A 19447-nucleotide genomic window follows, 5' to 3' on the forward strand; every position below is an offset into this window, starting at 1 on the left:
GGATAAAAACCAGATTGACTTGCTTGACATTAAAATGCTATGGTCAAAAGGTCAGTACAGGAATAAGAATTTCCATAGTGGTGTACCAACACAGAGGTTGTATCAAATGTTTTGCAGCTATATACGGACACAAATTTAACTGTTTAAACAAAAGAAGAGAATTGTGTCTGGATTACACATAGATCATCAGGGATCGTATAGGTGCAAACATAGAATGAAGTAGCTTAGCTGGAACTGTTCTAGGAAGAGACTCTTTGAAATATGCAAGTTAAGCGTGTTGTGCAAGGAAAATGCATCCAATGCAATAAAAGATTGTGATGGCAGATCCAATTCATAGCATGTTAATATAGCACTCTAGGTGTCTAAATGTAACATGTGATTTCTACACTTCATTTTCCCTATAAAAATGACCATTTGGATTGGCATTAAGTAGAACTGCTTTCTGATGCATCTTTTATGCCATAGTCATGTTCCCCGACCAAACACCTGATCTCAAACACACAGCTGCTTTCTGAAAGCCTGCATCCATGTAAGCGTGCACGTGTGATTAAAATGTGATTTGGAGGTTAAGAAACTAGGTTTAGCACAAGCATTTCATCAACATGATCTTAAAGGTTCTTTTTCATCATTAAGGGGAATGCAAAGAAGTAGTGCAAAGAAGTTCCCATAAGGACTTAAATTTATTTTCTTTTATTCTAGGGCAAACTCCGAAAGTTTTATTATTATTATTATTTTTTAGCAAATTCTATCATGTAAATGTTAACATAAAAACATCTGTACATTTGCCATGATACACTCAAAGTGAAACAAATAAGATATAAATACAGATATGGATGTAACATGACAAAGCGCAAAAAAATGAAAAAAAATAAAACAACCAACCCAAAATCAAAATTAAATACACGCGCATGAACACTGTGCCAAGAAACTTTTTCTGATGGCTGACTGGTTTGATAAGCTTTGTCACCCTGCCCTTCCCATTTATAACATTATTATTGTTAGCAAACGTTTTCTGCATTCTACAAATATTTCTTTGTTGTCTTTTAATGTGAACCATTACACTTGATAAATAAAGGGGTGGAGAGGGTGGTAGAAAGAAGATTTATGTGACAGGTTGCATGGTACATTATGTATACGGGTTACCGAGAGCTAACAGGAGGTGATAGAAAAGCCTTGTGTTGTATTGTAATCCAGCAAGCACACATAGTGTACCTTTTCAAAGGAAAGCCACAATGCCTCGGATAATTCAGCACTACATTAAGGAATGGACAGGATTTAGATGGTGAAAGGGATTGCACGGATTTGTATACTCCTGCCCTGGATACACTGATGTGCCCTGTGAAAACAGAGGCATCCCCATCTAAGCAAACCAGTATCAGGCAGGTTGATTTGTGTGAATTTTCAGATATAATGGCCTGAAAGGGGAAGAGGAATGGGTCAATGGAGAAGACCCTGAAGGAAATCACATCAGTTTTTCTCAAAAAGTTAAAGCCCTGTCTAAGAAGGCAGCAAGAGACAAAGCAACTGAGCACACTTGGACCGTGCTGGGGAAAGAGGGAGCCCTCTCTATTCTGGCTCTTGCTTTTTGTGTGCCAGCAGCATGCAGATCTACTTCCATCAGCATGGACAGAGTAGTAGCTAAAGAATCCTTTTGCCCAGAGCACTTAAATACATCTTACATTCCCCAGTTGTACAGCTTTAAAAGAAAGCAAATTGTTGCAGATTAAGCTAGCCCTTTGAGCACTGCCAAAAAAATCAACATACGTGTATGATCATCTTAAGATGGAAATAATTTGATATGTTAGGCGCAGAAAAACCATTATAAATAATTCAGGCTGACTGGGATGAGGAAGAGGAGGCTATCCTCCTGAAGTACTCAAAGTCTGGAGGACTCCTGATCAGTGAAGGTGAAAATTAAGAGAACAACTGTCACACTAAGGAACGTTGTTGACAAATGAAAGAAGTCTTTTATTAAGGAAGGAAGGCCTGGTTATCTGAGTTGCAGCTCCGGGAAGCCAATCAGAGCTTTGGAAAGAATGTTTTCTCATGGAACATCAAAGCAGCAGAAATAGAATTTCACATATATCTCCTAGGAGACACTTTTCTCTGACAGCAACATTAGGTCTTGACCAGGATACAGGCAATTACAGTGCATCTAGTCTCAGTGCACACTAACAGAGGTCTGTTGTCACAGAAGGAATACCATAAACACTGTAACAAAACAGAGCTCTGTTAAAACAAAGAAACAAACAGTAAAGCTGTGTCAGGTAGGTTAGAACCAATGTAGTTTGCAATTTCAAACATTTTGGAAAAAAAAATATGTTGGAATACACCGAGAAGAAATTGTAAACTGAGTTGTCCATGCAGAGGCACCTCTTGAATCGGTTCTACAAAACTAACCACATTGCCCTGTATAGATTGTACTGTTGCATATTTGCTTGGGGTTTCTTGAATTTTCATAACATTTGCCACACAGGTGATTGTTATTAGTTTTTTCTAGTTAAAAAAAAACACTAATTGATGGGCTTGATTTTATAGCCTGTATAGATTACGTCTGAAAACAAATGCAAATTCATTCCAACTTTTGAGCTCAGTTTTAAAACGATGCTTGAGAAATTGGGGGAACTAGAACAGCTAGTTAAAAGTGTGACTATAATACAAATATAGTCCAATATAAATTCAAGCTCTCCATCAATATCAAAGAAATCTGTTTGATAAAATACGAACGTGTTATGCATCTCTGGGACTACTTCAGATCTTAGCAGAGACAGTATGTAACTGCAATGCATTTAACCACAGTACACTATTACCTTGTTTTTAATGAAAACTGCAATCCAGGCCTTGCTTCCCTTATATTCAATTCCAAGAATCTCCTACAATAAAAAGCTTTAAAAGGACTAAAAATACTGATTGCAATAAATATTTGCATGGCCTCCATCAGCAGATGGAGCGTGCTGATGAGGGGAGGGTTTCTGAGAGGCACAGCTGATTGTTTCTATGTCTACACATATGTCCAAAGATCTCCATTAACTGTGTGTAGAAACATCTGAGGATGAGCTGCTGTTGCTGTTGGTCGTCTGCGCTCTCTTTATATACAAATTCAAGAGCTTCATCTGAAAAAGGACAAAGAAGAGAGAGGTTCACAATTTTTTAGTTATTTCATTTCATTTCATAGCAGGCCATTGTTATTTATTTATTTTTTACTATTTGTATACTGCCACAATCGAGGGAGCACTCACTGAAGTAGCTCTCTCCAAAAAAAAGGAAATTGTGCATTGTTCATGCATGTAGAACAGTATCAGTATTATTTGGGTGGATGGAATTCCAGAGTTGATAAAAATTGTAAAATTATTTTGCAATATTTTTATTGTAGATTTTTTTTTGCCGTTACCAATAAGAAATCCATATGTTAGCTTCAACTGTTCATTTCTGAAGTTCAAAAATGGAAAGCTTGCCAGCTGATCAAATCCAGATGCCTTTCATTAGTTTTGGTTTATGATACTTCTCATATTAAGAAAAGTGTAAATGATCCATCAGATTTCCATTACAATTGTGTTCTCAGATTTCAGCGTATCTTTCCTGAGCGAGGTGTTTCTACAGAATGAATGTCGTAAGTAGATTCAGGATCAGGATCACATAATCAAATACATAAGGAACTGGGTACTTTCCTTCAAACTTTGGCACTCATAACATGATGAGTTTTAATTTAGTTTTTTAATTACTTTGAGGATCAGCAGACTTAACACTTATGAGCATCACTGCAGCCAGCTCCTTGTTTATTTGCTAACATCTATAGAAACAGGGAGGCTGTTGGAATTCTGAGACGATATGTTTTTCAAGGTGCTTAATCTCCATGCTGATTCTCAATTCTCCTTTTCACATCTCCTGGCATACCGGGTACTGTTTTTGAATGTCCTAGGGACTGCAAAGGAATTTGGTCTCTTGCTATGGCTGGCATTATTTTATAGGAAAGTAAGAATGAGTGGTCTTCAAAGTTTGAAAGAAACCTTTGAGCACTGTCTTCTTCTGCCATCAATAGAATCTTGTCAGTGCCCAAATTTCAAAATAGGTTTCACAACAAATTGTTTAAAACGAATTAAAGGTTATTTGAACACCACTAATCCTACATTCCTAATTTGTTCAGCTCTACATCTATTCAGCTTTAATGTTATTTTCAGCTGTTCTTATCACTGGATTCAAAATGAGTTTTGGCAGTAAGAAAAAAAGCAAGCATTTTTAAAGAACATACATTGCATTAGAGAGTACTAACATATGCAGAGAACATTCTTCTAATTCTAATTAAGTGTGTGGAGCAGGTTATGAAGAAACTTTGATTTCCTGTATATTTTCTCTGGGATAAAATATTATTCTAATCCTTCTGCTTGGGTAATATTTCAATGTGGAGTCATTTAAACAGCTATTATTTGGCTTCTTTAAAATCCTTACAAGTGCTTGATTATATTGGAAAACACAGGATGAAAATAGATACTCTTAATCATCTATGAACAACCTTCCAAAAAACTTTGAAAGAATACAAAAGGGAACCCAATTCATAAAAAACAGCAAAATGACAAAAATCTGGATAAAAGTTTGTTTTATAATTATTTGTATGCTTTCTGATCTTTTATTTTTTGCAAACATTTCATTCCCAAAGTAGGTAACATCTTCAGAGCACTTCAGTTTATAAATCCAAATATGATCAACACATATTTTTTTAAAATATCAAAATAAATTTGGATAATATATAAGAAATTTGGACTAGAATATCCTACATTAAATAAGTCAATGGTTTCAGGTTTTAAGAAATGCCACGTATGCTTCTTATGATTTAAAAAGGAGTTAAGTAAACTTTTTTTCCAGTTTGGTTTTCCAATTGTTCCTTGCTATTTTGGATAAGTCTCAGTCCTGTATGTGTAAATTTGTCCAAAGTGTGACAAACTGAAGTCACTTGTTTTAGCTGATTCAAAGATGTATCTGTAAAGGAGATATTTTGCCATTCATAAAACTAGCAACCCACCAAATCAGTGACTGAGATAAGCATCTCTTTCATGTCATTTGGGAGGGGAACCTCAGCTATTAATTTCAACACTTGCTCCCTTCATTCTATGAATACAGTTTGAAGCAGCGGGGCACATACCTTGCTCCCAGTCAATTGTGCAAGATGAGGCTTCAGTTCTTCGCCAATCACTGAATAGATGGCCACGAGGCAAAACACACTGGCTTTGCGAACACTGCTTTCGGTGTTGTCATAACCCTAGATGAAAGACATCAACTGTATGAGAATCAAAAACACTTTCCTTTCAGTTTTAGAAACTCAGAGGATGAATGAGATGGATACATGGCATCCCCCACCCCCCACCCCAGGAGATATATTAAATATAACCCTCCTCAAAGCTGCTGTACCACTGTCCATATATGCCTGTGCTTTTTTAAAAGAAGTGTAGAGTATTTATTGCATCACTGCAAACAGACTCTACTGCAGTTTAAAAGTGACAAGAAGTTTACTGATACATACGTAATACATCAAATACACACATATATGGTTGATATATGTTCTGGGTTTGTTTATTTGATTAGTGTTGTTTTAGTGCTGATTGATATAGATATATTATTATTCTGTATAGGATATGGGGTTGCCTATTATTTTAATAATAATAATAATAATAATAATAATAATTTTATTTGATTAGCCGCAACCCTCTCCCGAAGGACTCGGGGCGGCATACAATCAAAACAGATAAAATACAGATAAAGACAAACATATATACATAAAGAACAAAGACATATACATGTGCATGGAGGAGGTAGACTCATAAGTGAAAGACAATTAAAAAACACAATTTAAAATCCCATTAAATAAAATTACTGAATTAAAAAACCCATCAGGAGCGTTATGAAGTTATGATTGAGCCAGGCCGGCTATTTGGAATAGGTGGGTCTTGAGCTTTATACGGAAGGAGCGGAGGTCAGTAGTGGTCCTAATATCCGGGGGGAGGTCATTCCACAGGGCTGGGCCCGCCACAGAGAAGGCTCTGCTCCTAGGCGCCGCCCCATGGCACTGTCTGGTGGAAGGCACCTGGAGAAGTCCCTCTCTGTGCGAGCGGATGGGTCGTAGGGATGTATGGGGCAGAATAGTAAATAATCCTATTTACATATTTTAAGTACAGAAGCCACTCAGGGTTGGTAGTGACTGGAGTGCCATATGAGCCCAGTTAATTAAATACAGGTAATCCTCTACTTAAAACAGTCCATTTAGTCACTATTTGAAGTTACAACATCACTGAAAAAAGTGACTTAAGATCATTTTTCACACTTACTACCATTGCAGATTCCCCAAGATCATGTGATCAAAATTTGGATGCTTGGCAACTGACTCATATTTATGACAGTTAACATTTTTTAGTTGTAGACTGTTAGTTTCTAGCAGACAAACAGAAACTCATTTAGCTTTATAATGCAACATTGTGGCTAATTAATTCCAGAATACCAAATCAACCTTATGTTGTAAAGAACTCCTATGCTTGCAGTTTTCAAAACTTAAATAAAACTGTGATTCTAATTTTGCTGTAATAACGCATCTTTTAAAGCACAATATTAATAGTAGAATGGCCTGCCAAAGGTTAGAAAAATGGAGATTAAGGTAGTACTAGGACCAAATATTAAGCGCAATACTTCAGTCCAGTAACATTTCAGCCCTTTTCAAACAGATACAGTTCCATACTTTTTCTATGGGTTTTTCATTCTGTTTCTCCAAAACAAACTCAAAATCTGTGGTTATTAAATGTATTGAGGTCCCGCTGATTACGGTAAGTTTGATTACTTGTCTTTTAGGTTTCGGATTTTCATCTTCTTCCCTACCCTAGTTTTCTCAGGGGATCTATTTGAATATTCTTCTTTTTGTATTTACCAGCTCAGATCACAATTAGGAATGATCAAAATATAATGGTTGCACATTAGATTTATGTCTGAAAAAAGCTAACGATTCAAAGTAATTTATTGGTCCAGTTCAAAATGCAGACCTAATTCAGCAGTATTTGGGAAATAACTTTATCTGGAATCTTATTTGTAATTAAATGAACCATTACTATTGAAAGGCAAATGTTTCTAATTTATCATATAGGTTGTTAGCCTACTTTAATTTTATAATAAAATGTAGGAACTGTGGTATGGGAGGAGAAGAAATCACAACATGTAGGTCTATTGCTTGCTATTTGGAGAGACTTCTGTCAAATAAAATACAGCACATAAACACACACATATAAGTATATTGTCCCATTGCTTGGTTTTATGCAACCCCCTAGCCTAATTTTATATGACTTTTACAATGAATCAGTTCAGATCCCTGGAAAAGTGATCTACCTTTCCTTGACTGTGTGGAAAGAAAAGAAGGTTTGAAATAAACAGAATATGGTAACCTCTTTTTTTTTAACCAATTGCATGTGGTTTGATTCATGACAGATTTTATGTAGTATTATGACAAAAAGTAAGTTGTCCACAACTGATTTAAGTTACGAGAAAGGTTATATTCCTTCAGTTGAAGCAGAGCTTCACCAAAAAGCACCTAAGCTCTTAAATAATCATTGTAAAAATATTCTACTAAATCACTATTTGAAAATATAATAATAAAACAGAAAGAGGCATGCTGAGCTTATGTTTTGCTTATACCTTGGACTCAGAGTGACCTCTGTTGGGAGAAGGATTTTCAGCCCATACATTTAGTGGGCGTTTTTTTTCACTCTTATCAGATACTAGGACAGCCCTTGCTGGGGAACAGTATTAATAAGGCAAGATCAGATTAGGTTTCCTCTTTGCAAATGAAGCAGGAGGTTAAACACTGTAGCCATGTTTTACATTTCTAGACATCTGAATGCATAAAATATCCTATTCCAGTTTGACAAGATGATTTGCTGTCCTAACTTACACAACACCATGCTTCTTACATAGTTTTTATGGTTTCTATTAATTCCATGAACTATGACAAACCAACTGAAAAAGGAGGGGGGGATCATGCTGGTCACATAGCCAAAGTGTAACCCATTCCTCATCCTTGTGGCCTTGGTTTGACTTAGTCTCTGCTTAAGGAATTTAGTAAAAAGCATTTTTTAAAAAGTTCAGGTGCTGCTCCTCCATCCCCTCCTCCAAGCTGATTTACCCTGATGGAATGCTTTATCTTCTGATTTATTTTGCTGTTTGACAAAACTGCCATTTCAACAATATTCACCTTTCGGTGTCCTTAGAATTAAATACTGTCTCCCTAAATAACCAGGCAGTATACATTGTCAATTAGTATCTCAGTGAAAAGAAAAGAAAAGTTCAGCATTATGTGAGACCTTACAAAGGATATTCTCTCATAGGGCATACAGGAAAGATTTCATTTCTTTCTAAAGCAAATACATGTTCCTCAACAAAACCAGACAGATCAATAAGGTAACTTGTACAGTATTTTGTTAGCCACCCTTCTAAATGGATAAAATCACTACGTACCATTATGTAATATATCTAGAAGCTATTAAACTCATAGACTATTTCATGCTACTTTCATGCTGAATGATTAAAAGACATAAAATGAACTGTTTTAATACAATAATACAATAGCAGAGTTGGAAGGAACCTTGGAGGTCTTCTAGTCCAACCCCCTGCCTAGGCAGGAAACCCTATACTGTTTCAGACAAATGGCTATCCAACATCTTCTTAAAGACTTCCAGCGTTGGGGCATTCACAACTTCTGGAGGCAAGCTGTTCCACTGATTAATTGTTCTAAATGTCAGGAAATTTCTCCTCAGTTCTAAGTTGCTTCTCTCCTTGATTAGTTTCCACCCATTGCTTCTTGTTCTACCCTCAGGTGCTTTGGAGAATAGTTTGACTCCCTCTTCTTTGTGGCAACCCCTGAGACATTGGAACAATGCTATCATGTCTTTCCTAGTCCTCCTTTTAATTAAACTAGACATACCCAGTTCCTACAATCGTTCTTCATATGTTTTAGTCTCCAGTCCCCTAATCATCTTTGTTGTTCTTCTCTGCACTCTTTCTAGAGTCTCCACATCTTTCAAACATGCAACCTAAAACATGCAGTCAAAAGATCTGACACAGAGAGCAAGGAAGGGCTAATAAGAACAACTGAACAAGTAGTTCAGAGCTAAACTATATAATACAATATATCCCTATACAGTATAATACAAGCTAACCTATGTAAAAACCTACTGGTACTTCGTTTTTAAAACATGAAAATGGTCTTTGGAGTCTACAACAGAATAAAGGAACTCGGATTTTTTTTAACCAATGATCATTTTTCTGCCCCCCAAAATGACAGCTCTTCATACGTTTAATAACTTGTGCTGTATAATCTCTCCTTACATATCCTTTGGAACAAGAACTGTAAATTCTAAAAAGGCATCAATACCTGCTTATGAAATCTAAGGATTGGGCAAGAACAGCTACCATTTTTAAGTTTAAACAAACACATAGATTAATGTGTTATTAATGTGTAATAATGCTATTAATGTGTTAACCTATCATTGTAGTGTCTAAACCATGCGCAGCAATTTTGCATTATGCAAGTATCAGATCACAATGTTCAACAATCTCTGGTTAAAACTAATATTAATTCAGTCTCATTGTTATAATTAGCATATTAATATTATGTATTAGCAATATGTTAATATGAATGCTACCACTAATTATAATAACTCATTATTATAATTAGTATATTAATTCACTCTTATTGTTATCATTCATTACATCTGACCCCAAAGATGTGGAACTTATTTGGTTTTGTTTTATACATGTACTGTATGTATTCCACTTATATCCTGCCTTTCTCCAAGGAGCTTAAAACAATCTGCCCATCCAATCTCTTTGTCAACCCAATGAATATATAAGTGAACCAGCCCTCTGGGTTAGGGGACAGTAATGTTCAAAAAAATAGAAAAATAAAACATAATTTTCCCCAAAAATAGCATCCAATGTGGGTTGTACTACAACCCACAATTCACAAAAGACAGGAAAAACACTTAACACCCCGCCCCCCCAAAACATATAGTATGCACATACATACAGAGAAAATGTACAACACACACAGAGAGAGAAACCATCCTTTGAAATAATTGAGAAATCTCACATTTATATCACTTTCCTGTCCATACTCTTTATAAACACACATGGTGCTAAGCTGTTCTTTGCTAGCATACTTGATATAGACATTACAGGTAGTGCTTGACTTATGATCAAAATTGAACCCAAATTTTCTGTTGCTTAGACAGTTGTTAATTGAGTTTTGCTCCATTTTACGACTTTTCTTGCCACAGTTGTTAAGTGAATCACTGTAGTTGTTAAATTAACAACATGGTTGTTAAGGTAATCTGGCTTCCCCATTGACTCCACTTGTCAGAAGGTCTCAAAAGGTGATCACATGACCACTGGACACTGCAATTGGTTATGTGCAGTAGTAGATTTCTACTGGTTTTACTACCGGTTCGCTCATGCACAGAAGGGTCTGGTTGGGTGGGCGGAGCCTCCCGTCGCTGCCACTACTGGTTCAGTTGAACCAGGAGCAACGCACCTCTGGTTATATGTCAAGGATTACCTGTAGTTTCACAAGTAATTTGACCCATGCTATGTAAGGCTTTAAAAGAAATAAGCAGTACCTTTAGTGCTTTAAGATTGTTTTTTAAAAAGCCACTGAACACAGACATTTTATAAACAAAGATGATATCTGATTCCCAACTTTATTCCATTCTTTGCAAAGCCTTTTGAGAGACAAGAATTCCCTTTGGCCATTCTGACAAACACTACACAATCTAATATTGTCAATCCTAAGTGTCAGGGTTCCAATGGATGCCCTAATTAATTCAAGAGCCTTGAGCCAAGTTTCAAAATAAATCTTTCAAGAACTTTGATGAGAAGGATATCAGAATAAGTCTGATATTTAAAAATATTGTGAGAACATATGATGTAGGCTTCTTTAGATGACCAAGAACAACACCAAAATAGGCCTGGCTTAATTCCTTGATTACTTTGTATTATTTTTATTTCAGAATGCCTGAAAGGTACTTTCTTCCTCCAACTGCCATTTTAGAGCTACTACAGAATCTGCTCACCCCAGGAGATAGAAGACAGAAAGAAGACAGAAGAACCTGTCCTTAAGCAAACTGGTTCAGAGGAAACACTACAATAAATCAGGTGAGATATTTCGACCTTCAACTAGCTTGTAAGAGGCAAGAAAGACAATGACTGCAAATAAATGACTTCTTTGGAACCTGATCAACAATGTCTATATTCTCAGAGTTTATATTAACTTTACCATCCACTGTTTCAAGCCTTTTATTGGAGAGGTGATTCATAAGCCCTCAGTTAAAAGCAGAAAGAAACTTATCAGATGCTAAGATTTACTGTAAAAAGCCTTATGCCTCAGAGGAAGGGGGAGGAAGGGGGGAAGAGAGAGAGAGAAGCATACTCCAAGAAATCTACTTGAATACTGTCACAGGATTAGAGTTTACTTAATCTGTCTGTAACCCCTTAGCAGAAACTGACCTTTCTTCATCAAACAACTAGGGAGATTCAGAATGACTCTTCTGATTGTACTTTTGAGAGTTTCCAGAAGGAATTTCTCTAAACAAACAAAAACTTGACAGAATGAAATATTTAGTAAAGCTGGTAAAAGAAACTCAACCATTCTCTGACTGCCGTCTGTCTGAAAATAGCAAAAATAGCCTGAAAAAAGAGAGTAAGAGTTGGAGGTCTTACTGGTTGCCACATCTAAAGGCTATTAAAGCAGGAACAGGAAAGAAGCAGAGAGACTGGTTCAATAAACAGTTTTTAAATTTAGAACAGGGATGTGTGTAGGAGGATTGGATAGGAATCCTCCTCTGGCCCTGAAGCCTATGGTGATTCTCAGTCCTCCAGCTCACAGTTGTCCATGGTTGTTTTTCTCTCAAGACATTTCGCTTCTCATTCAAGAAGCGAAACGTCTTCAAAGAAAGTCCAGTTGCCTCTTGAAAAAGCACCTTTGGGACTGGTCCTTGAAGCCATCCATTTTTTTCTGCACAAAGACTTTTTCCATAAAAAAAAAAGAGCATGATTTTTCAAACCAAGAGAAATTGCGTGCGGAGCCCCAGAAAGGATACAGGTGGATCATAGCTGATTCCACTGACACCTGTTTCTACCATCTCTGTTCCCCAACTTGCTTTTCCACTCAACAAGATGCAACATGGCTGGCAATGATAGAAAGAGTGGTGTTGGCTTTGGATGGACTTAAGGTTGAAACAGGTCCTTAGCCCAAAGGTTTCTCATTTACAATGAAAATGCATTACGTTCTAATTTCCTACTATTATTTCCTTCAATTTAGTAAGTCTTATCAACATAAAATAAATACATTTAAAAAATGATATTTGCTGCTTGGAGCAACTGAGCAATTCCATACATAGACGCATACCTGCAACAATCCAGGGATGATGTCTTGTAGGAGCTGATGCAATGACTCCTTTGAGATTCTTTCAATGACTTTAGTTTGCATTTTAATAGCAGCCAGATTAATTGGATAGTCAGCTGTTTGAATGATGGGACAAAGCACTTTGATGCACTGTTCTGGATGGATGGAACTAGCCAGAGTGGAAGCAGCTTCCTCGGCAGCTCTCACAACCTATAGTGAGAAAGACAAGCATGGAAAATTGTCAAAGTTGCAGCATTACAAAAAATAGTACATTTCCATCCTTAAGAACCATGAGTAGAGGCAACTACAAACTTATTACATTATATTGATTGTCTCAGTGACTGAATATTTCTGAATAATTTTTCTATCAGAACACTATAAAATGTTGCCATTACCGTCAACAGTGGTGAGCATGGGAAACTTAGTTCTGCATTTACAAAACATGTCAGAAGAACTAATTATTGCAGATTAACATACTATTGAAGGAAACATTAAGCAGAAAATAGGCATGACCATACTTTGATTCCAATGACTTTTCTTAAACGTGTATATTCTGCATTTTAGGGTATGATGGTAACTATGAAGATCTTCCTTGTAATAGGTGGAGAGAAAATACAGTTAATGTATTTGTCAAAATTCTTTGTTTGCTCTGAATGTATTCAGATCTCCATCATAAATAAAAGGTGACTTTTCTACCCAGAATTCATTCTGGTTAGCATATTCTACATGCATATGTAAAAACTGCAGAAGGAACTGTACACCACAGGATAGATTTTTGCATAGCTGCCTATTCTAATGTTATTCAGATGTGAATCAATGTCTTCAATATTTTTATTCACTTAGTTGTTCAACATATTAAATACATTAGTATCAACACATTTTCTTTCACTGGCATTCTAAATCATCCATAACATAAATATATATGCATACAGCCTCCATATATGTATACCCATATAGATTGTGTTTGTTTATTTTTATTTCATTCATTTCACTCATAATAACTGGTACAAACATATTATGAAGAAGAAAATACAGTCTGGCTACTGTACACTCATGAGAATGAAGGCTGCTTGAGGGATAATTAAGCACAAAAATGTAGAATATACATAATGTTAACCTATTTTGATAATTCTGCATTATAAAATTATAATAAAATTATCAAATAAAAAAATTGGAAAAACCCAGTTAGATCATCAAGTCCAACTTTGTTATCAGTACATCTCTATCCAGCCTTTGCTTAAAGATCTCCAGCAAAGAGAAATTCTACTGTTTAGGTAGTCTTAGTAGGAAAGTTGTTTTTGTGTCCTAACTTACCCTTGAATGTAACTTCCTGTAATTTAATCATTATTCTATGTCCTGCACTTTGGAACAACAAAGAACAAGTTAGGATTTTCTTCTGAACTTTCAGGTACCTGAAGAATGCTATCCTTCTTCCAGTTGACTTTTTGAAAAGTTAAAGATTCTGCCCTAAAATTTAAGCTCCCAATGCCCTGATCATTCTGATCCTTTTTTTGGGGGGGGGGGGGGGTAGTTTCAGGTTGTGTGAAGTCATATTAAGTGTGGTATTCTGACCTGGAAACAGTGTTCAAGCAGGGGTGAAATGCTATGGGTCTGGACCAGTTTGCACGAACTGGTAGTAAAAAAAATGCTTTTAAAAAGTTTTTAAAAAGGTTTCGAGGATCGCCAGGCACAGTTGATCGTCAGAATCTTTTTTTTTTAAGCATTTTTTTTACTACCGGTTCGGGCGAATAGGTAGTAAAAAAATGCTTTCAAAAAGGGAAAAGGGGTTCTGATGATCAGTTGTGACACACGATTGCCTGAACCTTTTTTGAGCATTTTTTTACTACCTATTTGCCCGAACCAGTAATAAAAAAATGCTAATAAAAAGTTCCGATGATCGCGCAGCACAAGTGATTGTCACAGCTGATCATGTGAAATTGTGTGTGAGTCAGTTGTGTAGCTTTTGTTATTTTTGTGTAAATATGAGCTCTCTGTAAGGTTCCTATTTGTTGCACCAAGCTATGCCCACCCAGTCACATGACCACCAAGCCACGCCCACGGAATCGGTAGGGAAAATTTTTGAATTTCACCACTGTGTTCAAGGCAAGGTCTTGACCAATGTGGAATAAAATAGAACAGTCATCCTTCTGAATAGGATTTCTAGACATATGCTGCAGAGAAATGGTTAATTCTTAAATGAATTTCAAAATATTTGGAAGAGAATGTACTGAATTAAAATTTTAGCGTATTTCCTTTTAGCTCAATGTAAGCCGAAGTAAAAGCTCACAATCCATGAGTATTTAAATAAGAACAAGACAAAGCAAGGGAGTGGTTTTCATTTCTTTCCCAGAATAATAACCCAAATTAGAATAAACATTAAAAAAAAAAGAACCCAGCCTTTGGCCAGACAAACAATATCTATCCTGGGTCCAAGGTTATGCCTTATTTCCTTGCCTTCATTACTACAACATAATAGAATAGTAGAATGGACAGTTTATGCTAGAAAGATATTGTAGCCAAGGCTTCCTTAAGAAATGGAAATCCTTCTAAAATGAAAACAAAAAAGAATACTTCTGCTATAGAAAAGCAAGCAAATAAAAACACAAAAAGTGTTGTGTTGCTAATAATAAACAATAAAAATATTTAAATATGTCAAAAGGAGGAAAGGATAAAAGGAGGCAATTGAATGGCAATAAAAGAAAAGGAAGAATAAAAGAGAACAAGCAGAATTATAACAATTGTTTGTGTCTGTTTTCAATGCAAAAGATAAAGGACAGTACTAATGCTAATTTAGCTATTTTTAGGAAATTAGTCCAAAGACTTGAGACAAAATGTGGTAAATAAAGAAAGTTGTAGGAAAACAAGCAAATCACTGAGTCCTGATGACATCCACACAAATTATTAAAGCAAGCTTATTTAAAATGGCAGAACTTTACAACATTTTTACGATCAACTGCTTTGAGTATTGAAAAGTATATGACAATATTATAAAAAGGATGTTGGAGATCCATGAAATTACAGGCTAATTGCTTTAATTTATATATTCTGGATTAACTGTAAAAACCTTTCTTAAATTTAAAAAAATTAAGCAAACAAATGAAATTTTATTTTGAAGAAGATTTCAGCACGGCTTCCTTAAGTTAAAACATGTCTTACTACCAGTTTTCTTTGAGAATATGTAGACAGTGCTGGTTCATTAGACATTGTTCAAAATATTTTCAACAATGTTTGCCATTAAAATACAATGCAAACTTGTCAGTCATTAAAAGACAGGCCCTTTTATCAGTGGATGATTTATTTTAAAAAAGGAGGAAGAAAGTACTGTAGAAATAAATGCTAAGTTCTCACAAAGAAGTACTATGGAGTTTCTTAAATATTTTTATTAGAATCTGGCCTTTTCATTATTATAAATAAATTGCTCCAGTAAGGATATTACGTATATCTCTGAATGTAGCAAAGTCAGGCTCAGAGATATATGGAATAGGACCCACCACTTTTCCTTCCTTCCTTCCTTCCTTCCTTCCTTCCTTCCTTCCTTCCTTCCTTCCTTCCTTCCTTCCTTCCTTCCTTCCTTCCTTCCTTCCCTCCCTCCCTCCCTCCCTCCCTCCTTCCTCTACATTCAATTACATTACAAGCTACCAACTGCAAGTGCAAAATGCCCATGTACAAATTTAACCAAAATAAAAGTCGCTGGATATCGCAAGCTTTCTCAATTATTTTCACAGGTAATTCACAAAGAAAAGGACAAGGGCACAAAGTGAAGGTGAGACAATAAGAATGCACAGTAGGGAGAAGCTTGCCAACAAAGGCACTCCTTAAGAACAAAATGTTTTGTCCAAGTGCTTTATCGCAAAATCTGTTACAACTGTTGCTAATTGTGGCTACACATACACAGAAAGCTGTTGTATGAAGACTCTGATTCCAAGAAAACATAATAAAGACTTGCTGATTTATTAAAAGGATTAAATATTTCCTGGCTTTTCACAACAATACTTATGCCTTTTGTTCCCATGTTGCGTATTTAACTGGGTAAGTCATTATGTATTTAAAACACAATCCTATAAACAACTAAATGGATGCATAGTGCAGCTTATTCTGTTATTCCTATTCTAGGGCCAAAAGCTCTCTCTATTTCTTTTTGTTTCTGTATTTAAGTTTTCATTATTCTATACAGAACTGCATACCCTTAACTCAGTTGCCTTCAATTAGAAAGATTACAGTCCTGTAATGAATCTGGAGAGTCACGATGTAAACGTGAAAAAATATATACCAAGACTAAAGCTAGTTTATTTATTTTTTAAATCACCGTAAGAAAATCTGGTGTTGGTTAAACATAAAATATAAGGTATTGAAATAGGTTGAATGTTTTCATATTCTTTATTTCATTTTATTTGTCACCGGAGTTCTGGCAAGAAATGGCAACCTTTTTTTTGTGTTGGGGAAATGACAATACTGCTTGAGGAATATCTGCAAAGTAGGTGGATCTGAAATTTTTGGACTCATGGACATTTTTTTTTTATTTTTCATTTGGGAAAACTTGGGGTAAACTAAATCGAAATGGCTGCCTTAATTTTGGTTATTAAACCCTGAAACACATACCCATTAAGATGGTTTGGTAGGTCCTAGAAGCTGCAGACAGAATGCTGTAGGGCCATATATGGCTAAAAGGAGGGTCCCGAGCTTAAATCATTCACATGAGATAACTAGGGAAATTCTTTAAATCGGGGCTGTCAAATTCGCAGTGTCACGGTGGCATCACATGACGTATTGGGACTTTCCCTCCCTTCCCTAAACCGCACGGGGGTGTGCCCAGAGCATGACGCATCCGGCCCACGGGCCGCAAGCTTGACATCCCTGCATTAAATGCAGACTCACAAGAAAAGTAAACTTAGGACTATATATATGAAACTAGGTCAGAACTATAGGTTAGAAATTCCATTAAGGTATGATTTACTTTTCTCTTCATTCCATTTAAACTTACTGGATCAATCTAGTGCTATTGGAATTAATAGTAAGGCATGACCTATAGACACATTGATTCTTAAAGTATGGTTTATAGTGTGATACTCAAGACTTACCTCTTTATGAGAATCTTTATGCGCTTCTAGGGTCTTCATGATAGTTAGTTCAGCATAGTTCTTAAATCTTGCTGGTTGGTTCCTCAGAATTTCTCGCAACACTCTCAATGCCAAGGCTCGTATTGAATGCTAAATCAAAAGAAGTAGCACATCTTTATTTATTAAAATTTACATGACTCCCATCTCATTAACAAGCGACTCTGGGTGGCTTGAAGACCTCATTTCACTCTTCAAAATCATTAATAGAAGGAATGCATTGCCTGACTGGAATGGATACACATTTTATAAAATCAAATTTCTAAGAAGAAAAATTTACAATGCTCAGAAGAGAACACCAGAGGTAGCCTTGCATCACTGGCTCAAGTTCGTTAGCAAAACTGAATCACTTTCTTTGCATGAGAACTAAGTATCTGCTAATAAATATCGGGAGCTTTTATATTATGTCAATGTATAAAATAAGCCACCCATTGAACTGCGTATCAAAGAGAATAGCAAACAGATTTTTTACATAACCATTTCTAATTCAGTCTCTTTTTAAAATACATAAAAAATCCAAAAACTCAATTAAATTTCATTTCCTTGGTTCTTATTTGGTAATGAAGACTAATACTATATTATTAGTAACACAGGAAGCTAAAACAGCCCTGTTTTGCACAAATACATCTATTTTACATTTCTTTTGGAGATCAGTATTAGTTTTTTCATTCAGTCTGCTGCCATGACAGTCCTACTCCTCCCTAGTCACTGGCATCTTTATCCAAGAAGATCATTATTAGTGAGAATATTAAAATAACATCTCAGGTTATATAATTGTTGGGATAGGTTTTTGGATGAGAGCCATTTCAACCATTGACTAGCTTCAACCCAGAAGCATATGGTTTAGCTTCCTCAGACTGAACAGTTAAGTATGTCATCATGCTTTGCAATTCCCAAGCTAACATTTGATTTGTTCAGATTTTAATCTTTGAACATCGAATGACAAGAAGTACTGATAGAAACAAACGGCAAAAAATAACAGGTGCAAATTTTATTACCTGCTTTCAGCAAGTTATTCCGAAAGTACTTAACTTTCTATGAACATGGTTTTTATTCTGTTTTAATTTATTTACTTATCAAATTTAGGTACCATCCATCTCATTCTTATTTTTTAGGAACTCTGCCTTTATTAAAAAGATGGATAAGAAAATAAATTATAATCATATAATATCAATAGGGTAGATGTTATCTATCCTACAGCACAGCGGTACCCAACCTTTCAGGCTCCACGGACCAGCAATGGCTGTGGTGGCAGGGGGATGGTTTCATGTGCACAAACTAGATCACCCGCTTAAGTGGCCCATTTCTCAACAGGCTGCAGACAGGTTCCGCTCCACAGAACGGGGATTGGGGACCCCTGCTATAGCAGGAGAAGTTAATTAAATTACAATTTGTTTATTTGAATTTAAGAAGGATGAAATAATTCAGACTATATCCACAATTGCAGAAAACTTGAGTCTGGCTGAGTGGCAAATTGTTTATTGGCTCTGCTTGCTTTTGATGTGGTTTTCAGTTATCTAAAAGCCACTGAAAAGATACCACCGTGATGCTCCATGTAAGAGCTTCAGAAGTGAAAATATCTACTTCCTTACAAAAAAAAAAGAAGAAACACGGTTTCTTTTTTAAATATTTCAAATACGAAATTAAAATTTTGACACATATGTGTAATCTCATAGCCACTGCAATAACAATTCTGTTTACTCAAATGAAAAAAAAAATAGTCTAATTAAGCCACAAAAGTTTATAGCTACTCAGAATCACTGTGAGTTAGGAGGCATACACGTTTACATAAAATAACATTCATAATAATAATAATAATAACTTTCTGAAATCTCTCAGCATGGGCATCCAACTTGGGCAAGACTAATTTCTGCAATAAGAAATGTATTAGCTTTTTAAGTGTCAT

General features: G+C 35.7%; 1 protein-coding gene across 6 annotated transcripts in view; it reads right to left on the minus strand.

Annotated features, from left to right (window-relative positions):
* Positions 1-661: 661 nt before the first annotated feature.
* Positions 662-19447, minus strand: part of CLASP1 (cytoplasmic linker associated protein 1) — a 229891-nt gene continuing 211105 nt past the window's right edge. For all 6 annotated transcript variants that reach the window (XM_081934018.1, XM_081934019.1, XM_081934017.1 and 3 more), the window contains 4 exons: positions 17506-17634; positions 12431-12637; positions 5138-5254; positions 662-3113 (listed from right to left, as the gene is read on the minus strand). In XM_081934018.1, coding sequence (XP_081790144.1) covers positions 3027-3113; positions 5138-5254; positions 12431-12637; positions 17506-17634 — 540 coding nt within the window. In that variant the 3' untranslated portion in view covers positions 662-3026. The remainder of the gene's footprint in view (positions 3114-5137; positions 5255-12430; positions 12638-17505; positions 17635-19447) is intronic.

This window comes from Natrix helvetica, assembly GCF_964273705.1.
Source record: "Natrix helvetica genome assembly, chromosome: 1".
In the NCBI taxonomy this organism is placed as follows: domain Eukaryota; kingdom Metazoa; phylum Chordata; class Lepidosauria; order Squamata; family Natricidae; genus Natrix; species Natrix helvetica.